Here is a 17,355-nt window from a genome sequence, read left to right as displayed (position 1 = left end):
GTCACTGTAGAATCGCCAGGGATAGAGTAGCCAAGAAATTTTAAGAACAGAGCTGCCTAGTGCTCAGTTTTGAAGTTATTCGTTCTGCTGAAATGTTAACGGTCTCACCCCTGTGTCTTCCCCTCTCCTACACCCTTCACCCACCACCATCCAGCAACGTTCAGTAAAGAAGGCTATCACAGAAATGCTTTGGGAGAATGGTCTACAGAGGGGGAAACTGGGGCAAAGGGGTTGAACTGGGGTGGAGGGAAGAGAATATTCAGAGGCAAGAGAATATTCACAGAGGCAAATACAAGCGAATGGAGCACTGAGCAGAATGTTGGGCCACATGTGACCCTAGGAATGAAAGCGCCTAGGAATTCAGAAGGTTTCAGTATTGCAAACCAAACTCAGCCCTCATTAGTTCCAAAATTTTGGCAAATTTTGTCACGCCTTTGTTTCCTCATCCATAAAATGGAAGTATTTAATATAATGCCAAGGACTTAGTAAAGTCAAAGAAGTAGTTAGCTGTTATTACAACTGAATCAAGTCTTCCATTTCCTCATTAACTGGCTTACAAATAAAATTTTAGCCTTGGGGGAATATTTTCAGTTTTCATAAAGCAATAATAAACGTTTGTTTACTAACTATAACTTTCTTTTTAAACAATTATAGAATTAAATGTGTCGTTATACCAAAAATGACAATGAAACAGACATGTCGAATTCCCGCTGTGACACTGACAGTCAACTGGCCACAGAGCAGGTTAAACAGAGACAGATGTTGACTAATAAACCACTAGACGGAACATGAAATGTCAGAGCACCTGCTGTCAGTCTGACATGCCAACAGGCCTTTGACATCTAGAACAACAGAACACATCACTTTTTTTTTTTCTTTTCCCTGCTACTCTTTTTTCACCTTCAATAACCCAGAGTGCTGAGGAGGTGCTGTGAGTGGTAGTGGAGATGGTGACCAATGGAAGTGGCTCCATAAGGCAACATCACCATGTTGCAGAATGAGCACTAGACTAGGAATCAGGAGTTAGCAGTACTAATTCCACCTCCACTCTCCCTGGCAGCGTGACAAAGCGCAAATCACTTAACCCCGAAGACACTCAGGCTTCAGTTTCCTCATTTATAAAATAAAAGCAGTGGAGTAGAATTCAAATTGTGCTCCTCAAGACCCTAGAGCTTTCAGCAAACCACCCCAAAGTCCACGGGGCAATAACTGTGACGGGCTGCAACCCTCCCCTCTGCCCCTTAACAAAGCTATCCTGCTTTTATTTTTATTATTTACTCTTCTGATTTCCATTTTATATACCTTAGAGAAACACAAAATTAAAAACTTAAGATTTAACTAGGCTTCTTCGATTTCATTCTAATAACTAAAGAATAAAAGTTAATTCCTAAATAGTAGCATTTTATAACAACGTTATTCAACTACTGGAATTAGCAGCAGAGATTCTTATTTTTCTGTATTTCTTGTATGGATCCTCTGTTTCAAAGATGCCAGACTTGACAAGGAAAACAAGAGTGTGACCGGAGACCAGGGGAAAGAAGGAAGCAGTACTTTAAGGATCAACCAGAGTCGTGCAGCATTGGGTATGTGGAATGAAGGTATATAAAATGTTTAAGAAAACCAAATTAGGAGCTTCCTCTCAAGTCCATAATTTAAAGACGGTGATCCTTCACTTTCCATCCCGGGCCATGTTCTCCCACCACCCACCAGGTGATCTCATGCACCCTCACAGCTTCCCTCTCCATCTTGCTATACACTGATGACTCCCCATAACCCTGAGTCTCTAGCTCCCAGCACGCCATCTCCGGGTGGGGTTTCCACTAACATCACCTGAAACTGAACATCACCACACTGCTCTCTTTTCCACACCAAACTTGTTGCCCCTTCTGTATTTCCTACTCAGGTGAAGACACCACCACCAAAACAGTTAACCAGTTACTCAGGTTAAAAACCTGGCTATCAGCTTAACACCTGCATCTCCTCTAACCCAAACACATTCAGTTAGTTAGCACCTAGCCTGTCTGCCACGCGTCTTTCCTCATCTCCATCCTTACCCCCTGCTACTACCCGCCTTGCTGAGCATCATCCTCTCTCACATACCTCACCCCCCCTTCCCCGCTCCCATCCTGCTCTCTCTAACCCATTTTCCATGGTGCAGCCAGAAGAACCTTTCTCAACGGTAAATCTGATTTTAACGTTCTCCAGCCTAAAACCAGGATAAAGTGAAACCACTTAGCATTGCTTTTCTCCATTTGTCATGATGGGACCCGCTCTTCCGTTGCCTCTGTGATGACTCTGCAGTTTTCACACGGTGCCATCCTTCCTCTTGCATCCAGATGCTTATTCTATGTGCAAAGTACAAACTGTGCCCTGTCTCTCTTGCCCACATCCCAGTTCTAGTCCTCCCTTCTCTGCTCCTCAAACCTGGCTACTGCCCACTCATCCTCTGACCTCAGCTTCAAGGTCACTTCCTTTAGAAATCTCTTCCCTGACCCCCAGCTCCAGGTTAGCTGCTCTTCAACTGTGTTTCCACAATTCCCCTCATTTCACCTATTAGTCTACATTAAAATAATCTGTTTGCCTGTCTGTATTCCCCAGTAGTCCACAAGCTTTGTGAGGAGAGGAAATACCATCCACTGGCCTCACCCCTGAATCCCAAGAGGCCGGCAGAGGACCTTGTACAGTGGCTGGCATTTATTAGTCACTACATAAATGTGTGTTGAATGAGTCAAGGCCATCACTTCATGCTAACATTTAAGATTAAAATAAGAAGTTCCCAGCTGTTCTTGCTAGCTGAGTAGTCTTGGCCAAGTCACCTTGCTTGGAACCTCAGTTGCACTTACGTAAAATGAGGGCCTCTGACTGTGAAGGACTACCCTTTTCCAAATATAAAATTATAATGAAAATATGTCTGGTAAATGATGGCTGAAAGTTGAAGAAATAAGTTTCTTTATTACCCTGTAAATGCAATTCCTACAGTGAAAGTGCACTTAGAAAAGAAGAGCAAATGCACTTTACAACCACTGATTTATTTACTCCTCACATTACCATAGAGATAGGTAAATAATCACCTCCATTTTGTGGGTGAAAAAATTGAGGATCAGAAAGGTTAAGAAAAGTGCTCAAGTTTACACAGCTCTAAGCAATGGAGCTGGGATTTGAAACCATGCAAGAAGAAAATTAAAAAGACAATTCTCCCCCAAATTGATCTACAGATTCAATGCAATCCCAATAAATATCTCAGTCTTTTTTTGTATAAATGTACAGGCTGACTCTAAAATTTATATGAAAATGCAAAGAACTTAGAAGAGCCAAAACAGCTTGAAAAAAGAACAAAGTTGAAGGATTTACACTACCTGTTTTCAAGACTTACTATAAAGCTGTAATAAAACTGTAGTATTGGCATAAAAGAAAAAATGATCAATGGAATAGAGTCCAGAAATAAACCTGCACATATACAGTCAAATGACTGTCAACAAAGTTGAAAAGGTAATTCAATAGATGATGCTGGAACAATTAGATATCCACATGCAAAGAAAAAAAAGGAAAAGAAGGAACTTTGATCCATATCTCACACCATTTACAAAAATTAATTCAAAATAGATAGTAGACATTTACAGAAAACTACTGTTATGCATCACTTGATGACAGGGATATGTTCTGAGAAAGGTGTTATTAGGCGATTTCATCGTTGTGCAAACCTCAGAGGGTACTTTCACAAACCTAGATGGTATAGCCTACTTCACACCTAGGCTATATGGTACTAATGTTATGGGACCACTGTCTTATACGCAGTCCGTCCTTGACCAAAACATCATTATATGGCACGTGACTGTACAGAACTTCAATAAAATCTTTCAGACCTCGGGTTAGGCAAAAAATATGACAACAAAAGTATGACCCATAAAAGAAAAAAGATAAAAGGTAAATAGAACTTCATCAAAATTAAAATTTTCTGCTTTTCAAAAGATACTGTTAATTGGGCTGGCCCTGGGGCTTAGCGGTTAAGTGCGTGCGCTCCGATGCAGGCGGCCCGGGTTCGGACCCCGGGTGCGCGCAGACGCACTGCTTCTCCGGCCATGCTGGGGCCGCGTCCCACATACAGCGACTAGAAGAATGTGCAACTATGACATACAACTATCTCCTGGGGCTTTGGGGGAAAAATAAATAAATAAAATTAAAAAAAAAAAAAGATACTGTTAAAAGAATGAGAAAACGAACCATAGACTGGGAAAAGATATTTGCAAATCAGACATCAAATAGAGGTCTTGCATCCAAAATACAAAAAGAACTCTCAAAATTCAATAATACAATCAACTCAATTAAAATACATGGGTAAAATATTTGAACAGACATTTCAGCAAAGGCAATACAGAGATGGCTAAATAAGCATACCAAAAAATGTTCAACATCACTGGTTATTAGGGAAATGCAAATCAAAACCACAGTAAGATACTACTACAGAACTATTAGCATGGCTAAAATTAAAAACCTGAACTGGGCTGGCCCCATGCCTTAGCAGTTAAGTGCTCGCGCTCTGATACAGGCAGCCCGGGTTCGGATCCTGGGCGAACAACGACGCACCGCTTGTCGGGGCCTTGCTGAGGCTGCGTCCCACGTACAGCAACTGGAAGGATGTGCAACTATGACATACAGCTATCTACTGGGGCTTTGGGGGAAAAAAAAGGAGGAGGATTGGCAATAGATGTTAGCTCAGAGCCGGTCTTCCTCAGCAAAAAGAGGAGGATTAGCATGAATGTTAGCCCAGGGCTGATCTTCCTCACAAAAAAAAAAAAAAAACCTGAACATACCAAGTGTTGGAGAAGATGCGGAGAAACTGGAACTCTCACATACTCCTGGTGGGAATGTAAAATAGTACAACCACTTTGGGAAACAGTTTGGCAGTTTCTTGAAGAGTTAAATATACATCCACCATATGACCCAATCATTCCACTCCTAGGTATTTGCCCAAGAAAAGTGAAAGTATATATCCACACAACGACTGTACACAAATGTTCATGGCAGCTTTATTTGTAATAGCTCCAAACTGGAAACAAGAAAATGTCCAAAAGGGAAAAGGACAAATTGGGCTACATCCATACAATGGAATGCTACTCGGCAATAAAAATGGGTGAACTATTGACACACGCAACAATACGGATGAATGTCAAAGTAATTATGCTGAGTAAAAAGAAGCCAGACAAAATACACACAGTATGTATATGTATACATACATATGTATATGTATATATGCATACATGTATGTATAGTATTACATTTATATAAAATTCTAGAAAATGCAAACTCAGTGCCAGAAAGCAGATCAGTGGTTGTCCAGGGTGAGGGGGGAATGACAAAAGGACAGGGGCAAACTTTTGGTGGTGATGGATATGCTCATTATCTTGATTGCAGTGATGAATTCAGGGGTATACACATATGTCAAAACTTACCAAATTGCACAGTGTACGGATGGTCAATTTAGTGTATGTCATTTATAACTCATGGTGACTCCTGAAGAGAGCACAGAAGCCAGGGGTCAGGGAAAGAGGACTGAGGTGCTTCCTAACACTGGGGACTGAAAAGAGAGGAACAAGGGCATGGGGCTCCAGTCTATTCAAGACGATGGCTCCAAAGAAAAGCCTCTGAACTAACGAAGGTAAACAGCGGTTTAGAATTCAACAGAGGACAATATATTAAGTCACTCACACTTTCCACCCCTTTTACACCTGGTCCCCTAAACAGTGAGTCAGACAACCAGGGTGGGCTTCTCCACCATGGGGCCCTTGAGGGTCACAGCGATCCCTGTACCTAGTTAGGCACCAAATTTGCAACCAAGCAAAAGGAAATTCTCCAGCAACACAGAGCTCTGTGCCTAAAAGGACCAGGCCTCTTAAAAATCTTGAAGCTAAGTAGTTCTTACTGGAAAGAACCTTAGGTTATATTCCTGATGTCAGCATTTCCTCTCCGTTTCTTCATTGTTTCCGTATAGACACAAATTCCTTCCCCTTCTCCCAGGACAGGAAGTGAACAGAGAACAGAACTGCCTCCATCTGTGCTGGGGAGGGGACTAAGCTGATTTATTTCCTAAGTGAGTCAGCAGTATTGTGAACCGAGAGCGGGTTGTGGGGGTCTTCAACACCTCTGTGATGAGGATGAACCGTAAAGGGATTAAATAACATTGTATTCTGTAGACAGAAATCCAGTTTTCTCAGTGATCAGCTCTATGGTCCTATCCTACACTTATTAATTATGACTGATAAAGCCTCTTTACCTTTTCCAAACTTGAATTGAAAAAAAAGACTGGTCCTCCAAATCTTTCTCTGCAGCCCTGTCCTATTCCCCCCAAAGGAAAGAGATAACTGGATGGTCCACTGCACCACCCTACTATTCTCATCAGGTATTACACCATACAGTGGATCCCAACGCCGGGATCAGAGAAAACCAAACGTGCCTTGGCAGCATATAAAACACCTCAGTAAAAGGCAAATCTGATTACGTCAATCAACCACTTAAAATCTTCCATGGGCTTCCCACTGCTCAAAGCCAACCTCCTCTTACTCTCCAGCCAGGGATCTCGGCATGCCCACCCTTCATGCTCTGTAGGACTGAACGTCCTACACACCCCAGAGTGAACACAGTCTTAACCGCTCCATATTTTGCTGTTTGTAACACTCTTCTTCCTTGGAACCTGGCTTTGCTGACTAGCATCTATTTATCCTAAGGTCTCTGCTTAGATATCACTTCTAGAAAACCTTTCTTCAGGGAGCCTGTCATAAGCAGAATAAGGGCCGCCCACAGATGTCCACATCTTAATCGAGGAACCTGTGAATGCGTTACGTCACAATGCAGAATTAAAGTAACAGATGGAATTAAGTTTGCTAATCAGCTGATCTTGAGATGGGGAGAGTCTCTGGATTATCCAGGTGAGTTTAATTTAATCACAAGCGTCCTTAAAAGTGAAAGAGAAGACAGGAGAGTCAGAGCCAGAGATGTGATGACAGAAGCAGAGGTCACAGTGATGCTGGCTTTGAAGATGGAGGAAGGGGCCATGAGCCAAAGCATGTGGACAGCCTCTAGAAGCTAGAAAAGGCAGGGAAACAGATTTCCCCCTAGAGCCTCCGGAAGGAATAGAGCCCTGCCAACACCTTGATTTTAGCGCAGTGAGACCCATTTCAGATTTCAGAACTCCAGAACTGTAAGATAATAAGTTTGCGGCGATTTGTTACAGCAGCACTTGGAAACTAAATTCAGAGCCCTTCAGCCCAGTTTGTGCAGCCCCCGCACGCCCCTCAAGCAGCCTGCCTCTGTCACGTTCACACGACATAGGTTTAGGTTTCCTGTTCACCTACCAAACTCTCACCCACATGGCTCCGCCCACCACCAGGAGCTTGGTGAGTATGTGCTGAGTGAATGACAACCTGTCATCTCTCTATCCCCAGATGGAATCAGGCTGATTCTTCCAATCTGCAACACCGTTGCTCTTACTATTTTTTGTCAACTCTAAAACGCTATCTACAATATTCAAACCCTTTCTAATTTCAAGGACCGTTTTAAGACTTTCCTAAATTTCTGGCTCATTCTGATCTTTCCCCAGTGACACCCAATTCTATTATACATTAAAATTATATATGTCTTGCGGTATCATTTATGTAAGTGTTAAATTCTAAATTAGGAATAAAGATCCCCGAAGGCAAAATCCTTGAGATAATATGAAAGAACTTAGAAAGCTGAGTTTTATTCAAATGTGAAATATTACTGTCACCACAGATTTGCATTTTTATCTGAGATCTTATTAGTGCTGGGCTCTCCACAGGGACATCACTTTTTCAGGGCTAAGAGAAATAATGCTTACAGCTCTTCTGCCCTGTCCCCATTTGGAGGAAAACACAAATATATGAACTAAGAATGATTAAACCTGTCCCTGGATATTTTCTGCAATGTGTGAACCTTGACTGGATCTTGGTTTAGGGGGAGAGGGCAGAGGAAGAGGGGAATCTCCAATAGTCATTTTGGCAGCAATTGGGAAAAGTCGAATATGGATTGTTTGTAGATAAAGTCACTTTTAATTCTTTTAGATATGATAAAGGTATTGTGGTTATATACGACAATGTCTTTAAGAGATGCATGATTTAATATTATGAGCAAAGGGACATGAGGTCTGCAACTTATTTTCAAATTGTTCACCAACAAAACATTTGCATATACATATATGGAAAGATAAAGCAAATCTGGCAAAATCTTAATTGATAAATTTAAGTGCTGGATGTACTGATGATCATTGTACTAGCCTTTTAACTTTTTTATGTTATTAAAAACTTTTATAATAAAAAGCTAGGAAGAAATTCAAAGCTAACAATATACTGTTTAGGACATACAAATACTTTGTAAACCTATCAAGAGAAAGAAGGAAAGATTGAATATAAAATTCAAGCTGTGATTACCTAGGTGCCTAAGGGGTTCCTGTATCATGATCCTTTTGTACTGATTCCATATTTCTTAATAGCAATATAAATTATTATAAGTAGTATTACCAGATGCAGAATTCCAGGGGGCACCATCTACATTGAACTCTACATGCATGGTGTCACAAACAGCTGTTCAGAGCCTCAACCTAGAAACAGTTCAAGTACAAAGACAGTAAGGGGTGGGGGGAGGAGAAAAACAAAACCAAAACCTTGAAAGAGACATGATTGTTTTCCAGATCCAGAATTTTGTATTTTAAGGTAAAATATTAATCCCCAGATGGGCTTAATAAATATTTGCCGCTCCATAGCACCACATTGTTTTCAAACAACCTGCTTGGAATAGCAAGTGGCAGTGAGCCCAGTCTTGACTGCCAAGGTGTTTGGTCCCACCTGAGACAGCCAGATGTTGAGTGAAGTCAGACTGGCTTCATCAGCCTGACATAAAGCCCTTAAATAGCTGGCCATGGCTCCTGACAAACAAAGGGAATTGCAAGCAGAAAAGCAACACTGCTTTCCTAGCCACCAGGTTTGCAAAAAGCAGCTTTAAATTTTCATAGGTATGAGCTCCTCACACGGCACTGGACTCTGGTTTCTCCCTTCCTGTGCATTCCAATTTTATATTTAAAAGAAAGCTTAAAATCCTGATTGTTCTGACAAAGTCTGAAACATTCAATGGCATGACATGAAAAATAACTTTGACCTCTCCTTGTGGATAAGAAAATAAGTAAACATCTAGAAAGATAACTAAGCTTGGCATACCTCAAGAATGAGTATGATGAACAATGAATTAGTCATTAATGAAATTAGTTCTTCTGCTTTTCTGGAGTCGCTTCAAAATATGACATCATTCTCATCTAACAGGTTCTAAAACATTTCCCAACTAAATGAATCAAAGTGTAAACAGCTATAAAATAAAAACTAATGATTTCTTCTCCTAATCAATCATAAAATAAGCGAGGAAACACTAGAAACAGTTTTGACTTAAATCTGGGTGCCTGAAATCACAGAATTACAGGTTTTCAGGTAAAAGTTTCTAGCCAAATTCAGAAAGGCCAAATTAGTTTACAAAAATCACACAGAGTAGTAATAGTGTAAAAAAGTTTATAAGGAAATATTTTAATTAATTTTATAAATTTAGGACCACATATCTAATTTCTTCTTTACATTTTTTGTCAGAAAATTTAGGATAAATCCCAGCTCTAAATACTGTGTGACCTTGGAAAAGGCATTTAGGTTTTCTAATCTTAGTTTTCTCCCATGTAAACTAAGGCTCTCTCTCTTGTCTACACAATTGTTAAGAGATTCAAGTTGATATTATATATAAGTGAGTATTTTGCAAAGTATAAATTTTGACACTGATAATTTACTTTATTATCCATTTGCTATGCAGTTAAAGTACACAATCCAAGATATAAGTATATTCTACAATTAGTTGATGCGCAGCAAACACATCATGGCCTCAGCCCTTTTCTCAAAGGTACAGAGAGCACCAAGAGCCACAAAAAAGGTGACAATCAGAACCTCAAATCTAACAGGCACCCAACAAACATTTACTGAATGCACAGAACCAAGCCAAGCCTCAGGATGTCTGTAAATTCTTAAATGACCTATTTTCCTTATACTGAATTAAAACCTTATTTTTTAAAGACATCTTCAAACACAAAATAGTTAAAGAAAAACAAAGACACAAAACCTCTGTATTTCACTGTGCTATCCATGAATAAACATGTGAAAGTCTGTTTAACAAAAATGCATCAACATAAAGAATAATCATGCTATAAATGTATATATCATAATTTTTCTTTATGAGATAGTTTTCCAGAGGGCTATTTTCAATTGTCCTACTTTTCCCTAGTACATTTATGACAAACAAAATATTGTTTGCATCAAAAAGTCCACTGCAGGGGCCAGCCCGGTGGCACAAGCGGTTAAGCGCGCACGTTCCGCTGCGGCGGCCCGGGGTTCGCCGGTTCGGATCCCGGGTGCGCACCAACGCACCGCTTGTTAGCCATGCTGTGGCGGCGTCCCATATAAAGTAGAGGAAGATGGGAATGGATGTTAGCCCAGGGCCAGTCTTCCTCAGCAAAAAAAAAAAAAAAAAAAAAGAGGAGGATTGGCATTGGATGTTAGCTCAGGGCTGGTCCTCCTCACAAAAAAAAAAAAAAAAAAAGTCCATTGCAGTACACACATCCAAAGCTTGATATAGGTGATAACAGCCTATGGCAAAATTTCTCAAAATATTAAGATAATAAACTGTTTAGAGTTAAGATTATAAACATTAAGTAACAATGTGGTAATACCACAATATTTTTTAGAAATCCTAAGTAAAATGTAAAACATATTTTAAAGATGTGAGAAAGAAACTACTGCCCTCATCCCCACATAGCTTACTGTCTATACTAACATGACTTTAAAATTCTTCATTAGCATAACTTTACTATTCCTGGAGACTGGAGTTCCTTGTTCATCACAAGAACTTCTGAAAGACATCAAGTCAATAGGAAGCATAAACAAACAAGTTTCCCCCTAAGACTCATTGAACCTCTGCCTCAAAACCCTTGCCTGGCTATTGCCACCAATCCCAAACTATCATCTTGTGATCCTTACCCAATCCTAATCAAGTCCCTGCATAGAAAGAGCCACCTTAAAACGAAACCTCCAGTTCTCAATAAAAGCCAACCTTGCCTTTCCCCCTTCAAGACTGCCAAAGCTCTTCAAGTGGAGTTCTCCCTCACCACAGCAAGCCTGAACTCAACTTTGTCTTATCAATTGGTTGGGTTGGTGATATTTGGGGACCTAGCACTCAAAAAATGTTGTTAAATAAAATGAATATGCTGCAAATGGCAAAAAAAATATCATGGAAAATTACTTAGGTGGTAATACTAACAATTGATCGATAGGTGAGGAGTTTGAGGAGTATCAGTCTAAATGGTATTCTAGAAGTCTAAATCTAAATATCAATATTTTATTAATGGCCTAGGTCTAGACGAAAAAATACAGAAAATGTTCATTACACCTACAGGTGACTCCAAGACAACCCATAGTGAAGTGTGCCAAAGTGAAGAACTTATGGAAACAAAGTTCCAAAATTAAAAGTTTATTTAAAAAATATTAGAGTATTTATGAAAGAAACTGCACACATCTCAAATGAGGATGGAAAGAAGTTAACCAATCTCCAATTGTTTCACCCTCAACTTCACAAACTAAAATCTGTCACAAAGTAGCAACCCCACTCAGGAGCATACCAGGACCTCGTCTGGCAGCACACTACTCCACGTGTGCTCTCCTTTTCTGGTCACAACTTCCATGTGCACCCCCTTCTTTCCCATTGCTGGTCCTGTCAGTTGGGTCTTAACTTTCACTTCCCATTGCTCAATCCCTCTCAATCCATCCAGAGCTTCAATAGCTCTGTGGGCTTCAGTCCACTTCCCTGGCCGCCCTAACCTGTGGTCAGCCACTTCAGTCCTGGCCTCCCTGACTCGCTCATTCCTTTGGCATCCTTGTCCTGGCAGTCCTAGACCTAAATCACTCTCAGTGCCTTTCCTAGTCTCAGCTATTAAATGGGGCATATTCTAACACACATAGCTGTTGAGGAGCAAATAAAGATGTTAACAGTCTGCTGTAAACTCTAAATCACTCTATAAGCATCAACTATTGTGAATGTTACTGCTACTGAGTTAGGAGCTATGCTAATTTAGTACACAACAAATCTACGTTATTTTGGTTTAACTGAATCTTCCCTGAGTTCGATAATTCTGTTAGCTGCCTCTTGGTCATTCCGCATCACACTCTCTAAAATGCACTCCAAACAGATCCCAGTCAGAGATGAGTTCTAGTTCCAGCTCTGCCACTTGCTCTAGGTCATTTTGGACAATAACCAACACACTCCAGAGCAAGTTTATTGCTTTTTAAAATATACATAAGGATTGAGTTGAATTAAAGTGTCTCTAAGATCCCTTGAAGCTCTATGGTTCTGAGACCCTACTTGGCTGAGAAAATTGAAAGCATCAGTCAAACACTTTGATGGTCCCTCTTCTGCTTTTCAAAATGTTTCTGTATCCACCCTCCATTCCTTCCTTCCCTCCTTTCCTCGGACACCCCAGTCATCTGCATTCTCCACGCTATGTCTGCATTCTTTTTAATAGGGCCTGCCCATCCTCGTCAGCATCTTCACTCTCACCTTGACTTCTTTCACAGAAATTCATGTCACATCCCCTTGAAAAAGAAAAATTTCACTTGATCCTCCAGTCCTCTCTAGATGATACCCTGTATTTCCTTTCACTGCCACTTCCTGACAATAACTACCAATATTTCACCTCTCACATCCCTCAACCTAAAACCTGGCTTCTACTAGGACCTTTGCTAAACTCAGTGTTCTATGCCTCACCCTCATTCCTAAATACTACTGATGATATCCTCTAGGCAGTCCCTTCTCCTTTAGCTCCCAGCACCTCATTATCTTGGTTTCTTCCCTACATCTTCAACCCTGCTCTAAACATGGGCACCTCCCAAGACTCTGTCTTCAGTTCTCTCCCCTCTCTATCCTAACCAAAAGTCCACATCTCCAGCCCTGTCCTTTCACTTCAATTTCCACCACCACCCTCAACCACCTCTCTATTTAAAGAATGACACACCCTATCCAACCCAAATCACCCATGCTCACTCCTAACCTGCAAAACTGCCCAATCATTTTTGTTTCTTTCCTAAAAGTCTCTTAAGTTATGGATCAAAATGTGTCTCTCAGCAGGCTTCTCTTTTATTAGTCTTACTCTGATCACCCTAGTCTAGGTCCCATCACCATTATGTAAAATATATATCCTCTCTCTCACCCCCTACTACCCTACCTCTTCTAGACATACTACAAGCTTAGTATTTCATAGCTATAGCATTTGCAACACGCTCCTATCAGATTTCTTTGTGGCAGGTCTCTCCCCCTTCCAACACTTTCTCCAGATTGCTACTAGAGTGATAGGCTAATGCCTCCACAAAAACTTTCCAGTGGCTTCCCAGAGTCCATGAAATAAAGCCTAATCTCCTTCACAAAACTCTCAAACTCCCAACCCCACTGCCCAAACAGGCACAGTTTATGCTCCAGGATTATCAAATTAAGTTCAGTTCCCTGTCCCTAGAATGCTGACTCAAGAAACAGTTCCACACGCCCTTTGCCTAGAATGCCCTTCCCCAACACTTGTCTCCCTGGTGAGGCCCCGGGCATCTTTTAATTCCAAGCTCAATCCTCACCCCCTCTCTTGTCCTTTGGCTTCATGTCGAGTCCACCTATGCCCTCTATGCTAACAATCAGTCTTGTGTAGACGTCTAATAAATCTAATTCATCTATGTCTCCGGAGGGGTTCCTTGAGGGGGCCGTCTTGTCATCTTTCAAGCATTACTCCAGATTTCACAATTGGGAATATTCCCCTGCAGACAAGAAACATTTTTTCACTTGCTAATTCTCTGGGGCACAGAGCCTTCTCTCAGGGTGAATCTCCAGGTCCTAAACAATGAGAATGTCATGTTAATACCACCACTATAAAAAGACTACAAAGTGGCATGGGAGTGTACTACAATAGCAGAACAGAATATACCTACTCCACTTCTTTTATTAACTCCCCTCGAGTTTTGCCTTTACTGCAACTTGCACAGAGAAAGTACTTAAGAGTTTAAATGTACCAAATATTAACCAGGCTCTGATGGGCACTCTGATTTTAAAATAGCCCTTGACCTGGAAATACAGGTGCATTCAAATATACATCCTGACAAGAAAGGACAGACAGAGGATAGAGTTCAATGTCTGAGAGTTTACCAAGTCAAGAGTTCCTTGTGATAAACTCTAAAAGTACAGCAACATTTTAGACAAGGTTTGAAACTCATCCTCGTCTAAGAAATCTTAACAGAATGGGTTACATATGATAACGTCTACTCTCAGAAAACAAAATCCAGCTGGGTCTGTATTAACGAAAACCAATAGTGTAGCATTTATAAATAAATATGCAGTGAGGTAACACAGTCACAGATAGCTAGAGACAACAGTTTTAATGAGTCAAATCAAACCACAGAAGTAGTTTCCGTTTTAAATACATTAGGGTGTTAAGAAACTGAATTATTTTATGCATGGCTTCCTGAAAATGTTTTCTCTTATTAAAAGCTTGTTAGCTTCTTCTACTTAAAGAAGTCAACATGGGGAAACTGGTATTTCCTTGATTCTAAACTAAACCAATGGTAAAACAAAACAAATCCCAACCTAATTAATTCTATTTTTGGTCTAGTTTCCAAGGCAGTTGTCACATACTATTCTCAGCCCACTGTTTCTAGCTTTGTAACATCAACCTTCAGTAGCTGGAAACGGTTACAGTTTGTATAATTCCTTGACACATATGCTCTATCACAGAGTCTCATTTTATTCCACCTGCCATCAAGGGTAGGAAAAAAAAAAAAAAGGATGTCATCCGATTAACTCTAAAGTTGCATTCCTAAAATCACTGTTAAATTTATTATTTCATGATATCATGTGATATGTTCCTATCAGGGCTTTGTAATTTGGGTTACATCAAGTCCATCAACACCAAGTTCCAGGTGGAACCCTCCCCAAATCAGAACTGCCAGTGAGGCTCAGCAACAGTACAAACCAGAAGAAAGGGAAGCAGGAAACAGGTTCTAGTTCGGAAAGGTCCCTGACTTGACCTTGGGCAATCCACTTCACTTCTGTAATTTCAACTGCAATATCTGCTTCCAAAAGAGAATCCTTCTAGGAATACTTGAAGTGCTTTAAGCTTCTAAAATAAAATGGAATTTTATAAACAGAAGATTTTATAAAACAATCTATTCTCTGACCCAATTTCCTAAACTGTCCAATCGAAAAGGTCATAAAACTGCTGTTTTCTTTTCAAAAACTCCTACTTGCACCACTGTATTACCGAATAAGCCAAACTTTGACTCTTTCTCTGCCTTTTAATAGAATAGTAGTATTACATCTACTTATTCTTAAATGTGAAGCAAGGGTAATCTATAGAATTGGGAGTTAAAAGTCCTCACGAATTAATGTGTCAGGTCAAATTAGGTCTACTGGTAGACAGAAGAACTGCACTGTCTCCCGGGGACTGAAAAGAAGCTGGAGGATTACAACATGTCCCCTGAATGATACTCTCAAACCTCCAAAATTCTGAAAAAGGACAGAGGAAGCGAAAGTGCTGATGGGGGAACGCGAGAAGCAAAGCCTCCAGTGTCAGGACCCAACGACATTGTTAGAACCGAAGGTGCATGTCTTAAGTTTAGTCCTTACTAACTTTGTTCCTCCACCGTGAAGAGGTGTGAGGTGGCTGCTACCAGAAAACTGCAGCTCCTAGGGTGGCGGGTTCCATCCTGATTCTAGCGTCGGCCTGAGGCCCCGGGGAGGAGGATTGGAACTAAACTGTAGTCAAGTTGACCCATCCAGCTCTCCCGGGAAGCGGTGGCAGTCATCCTGGAAAACACCCTCACGGGGGTCCGGGTTCTCGACCCCACTTGAGGAAGGAGAAAATAATGCCAGGCCGGAGGAAGGCGCAGCGGGCAGCTGGCGGCTTCACCTGCCGTTCTGCGGGCCCCACCCCTGCGCCCAGGTGTCTCGGCCCAAATCAGGTCCCAGCCGCGGCGCGGGGGTGCGCCCTTCGCGGCTCCACTTACTTTGTCACTGGTGCTCTCGGTTTCGTGGTCGCCGCCGGCTGCCTCTCCCTCGCGGGGTGGCGGCGCCACCGCTCCCCCGGGGCCGGGGCAGCCTGCCCGGTGCCTCAGCTCCAACATCTCCCGCTGCCGCGCGGCCGTGCAGGCCTCCTCCAGCGCCCCGAAAGCCGAGCTGCGCGCGGCGTCTCGCCGGCTGGCCGCCCTGCCACCCCGCAGCCGCGCCCTCGACGTCCGGCAGAGCCGCGGCCACTAACACGCCCCCACCACGGAGGCACCGCCACCGCGCCGGGTCACCCCCAAAACGGCATCAACGAGCGAGCGCTCGAGGCCGCCTCCAGCGAGCGCGGCGCCGGCCGAGGGGCGAGGGGCGGGCGCCCCGCCCGAGCGGAGAGGGCGGGGAGGCGGACGAGAGCGGCCGCCGGTTGCCAGGTGCGCGTCCCCACGCAGAGGCCCAGGTGGGAGGAGAAGAAGGGGCGGGGAGGGAAGGAGGAAGCGTGACTCGCTTGAGCCCCTCGCGGGGCGCCCGCCGCCGCGGCCCTGCCACTCCCCGCCCCGCCTCCGGACTCCGGAGTCGGCGGGTCCCGGCCCCTACACCTTTCCCCGGTTCCTGCCTCCCGCAGCCAGGTCACGCGCCGCAGGCCCCGCCCCGCCCTTCCGCGCTGCACTGCGGTTCCCACAGCCCCGCCTCCCTCGCGGGGGTGACGTCACGACCCGGCCCCCACCGCCCCGCCCCCGCCTCTGCGCGCGCTCAGGTGGGGGCTTTGAGACAAGGTGGGAGCGGCGCGGCTGGAGAAAAGGGGGGGGGGCGGGGGGTGCAGGAGGGACGATCATAGTGCTTGGAAGTGAGGAGTGGGCACTTGTAGACTCGTCACCTGGGAGGGCTGGAAGAACTACTCGAAGTCGCCTGGTAAATATTGACAGCACTCAGCACCGCCTCTTCAAATGACTCCTCGGCCGCATCAACTTGACACACCGCGGTGTGTCGGAGGTTCAGAGGCGTCCAGGAGCAGAAACTTGTCTGGCAGGACGGACTCGTTGACTTCGCGGCATTCTAGCCCCGTGTCATCACCTTGAAAATAGGAGATGCGTTTGCCTCACTGGGCGTCCCGGAATGGGTTGGCCAGTTTCAGTCACAAACCCAAGCTGTGTCTTCCAGAAACTCAACTATTGAATCTCACAAAACTCAGTGCCTAGGGTCCAAAGAGGGAACCTGGACCTGAGATGCCGTGGGATG

General features: G+C 43.0%; 1 protein-coding gene across 1 annotated transcript in view; it reads right to left on the bottom strand.

Moving 5' to 3' along the window:
* The window catches only part of CDS1 (CDP-diacylglycerol synthase 1), a 62,816-nt gene extending 46,079 nt beyond the window's left edge, over window positions 1-16,737 (bottom strand). Inside the window, exon 1 of the mRNA XM_004430909.3 lies at window positions 16,125-16,737. Coding sequence (XP_004430966.1) covers window positions 16,125-16,241 — 117 coding nt within the window. The 5' untranslated portion in view covers window positions 16,242-16,737. The remainder of the gene's footprint in view (window positions 1-16,124) is intronic.
* Window positions 16,738-17,355: the final 618 nt, after the last annotated feature.

This window comes from Ceratotherium simum, chromosome 8, assembly GCF_057802395.1.
Source record: "Ceratotherium simum simum isolate JZ-2026a chromosome 8, ASM5780239v1, whole genome shotgun sequence".
In the NCBI taxonomy this organism is placed as follows: Eukaryota; Metazoa; Chordata; class Mammalia; order Perissodactyla; family Rhinocerotidae; genus Ceratotherium; species Ceratotherium simum.
Note: the sequence above shows the minus strand (reverse complement) of the source record. Positions and strands in the feature narration are given on the sequence as shown.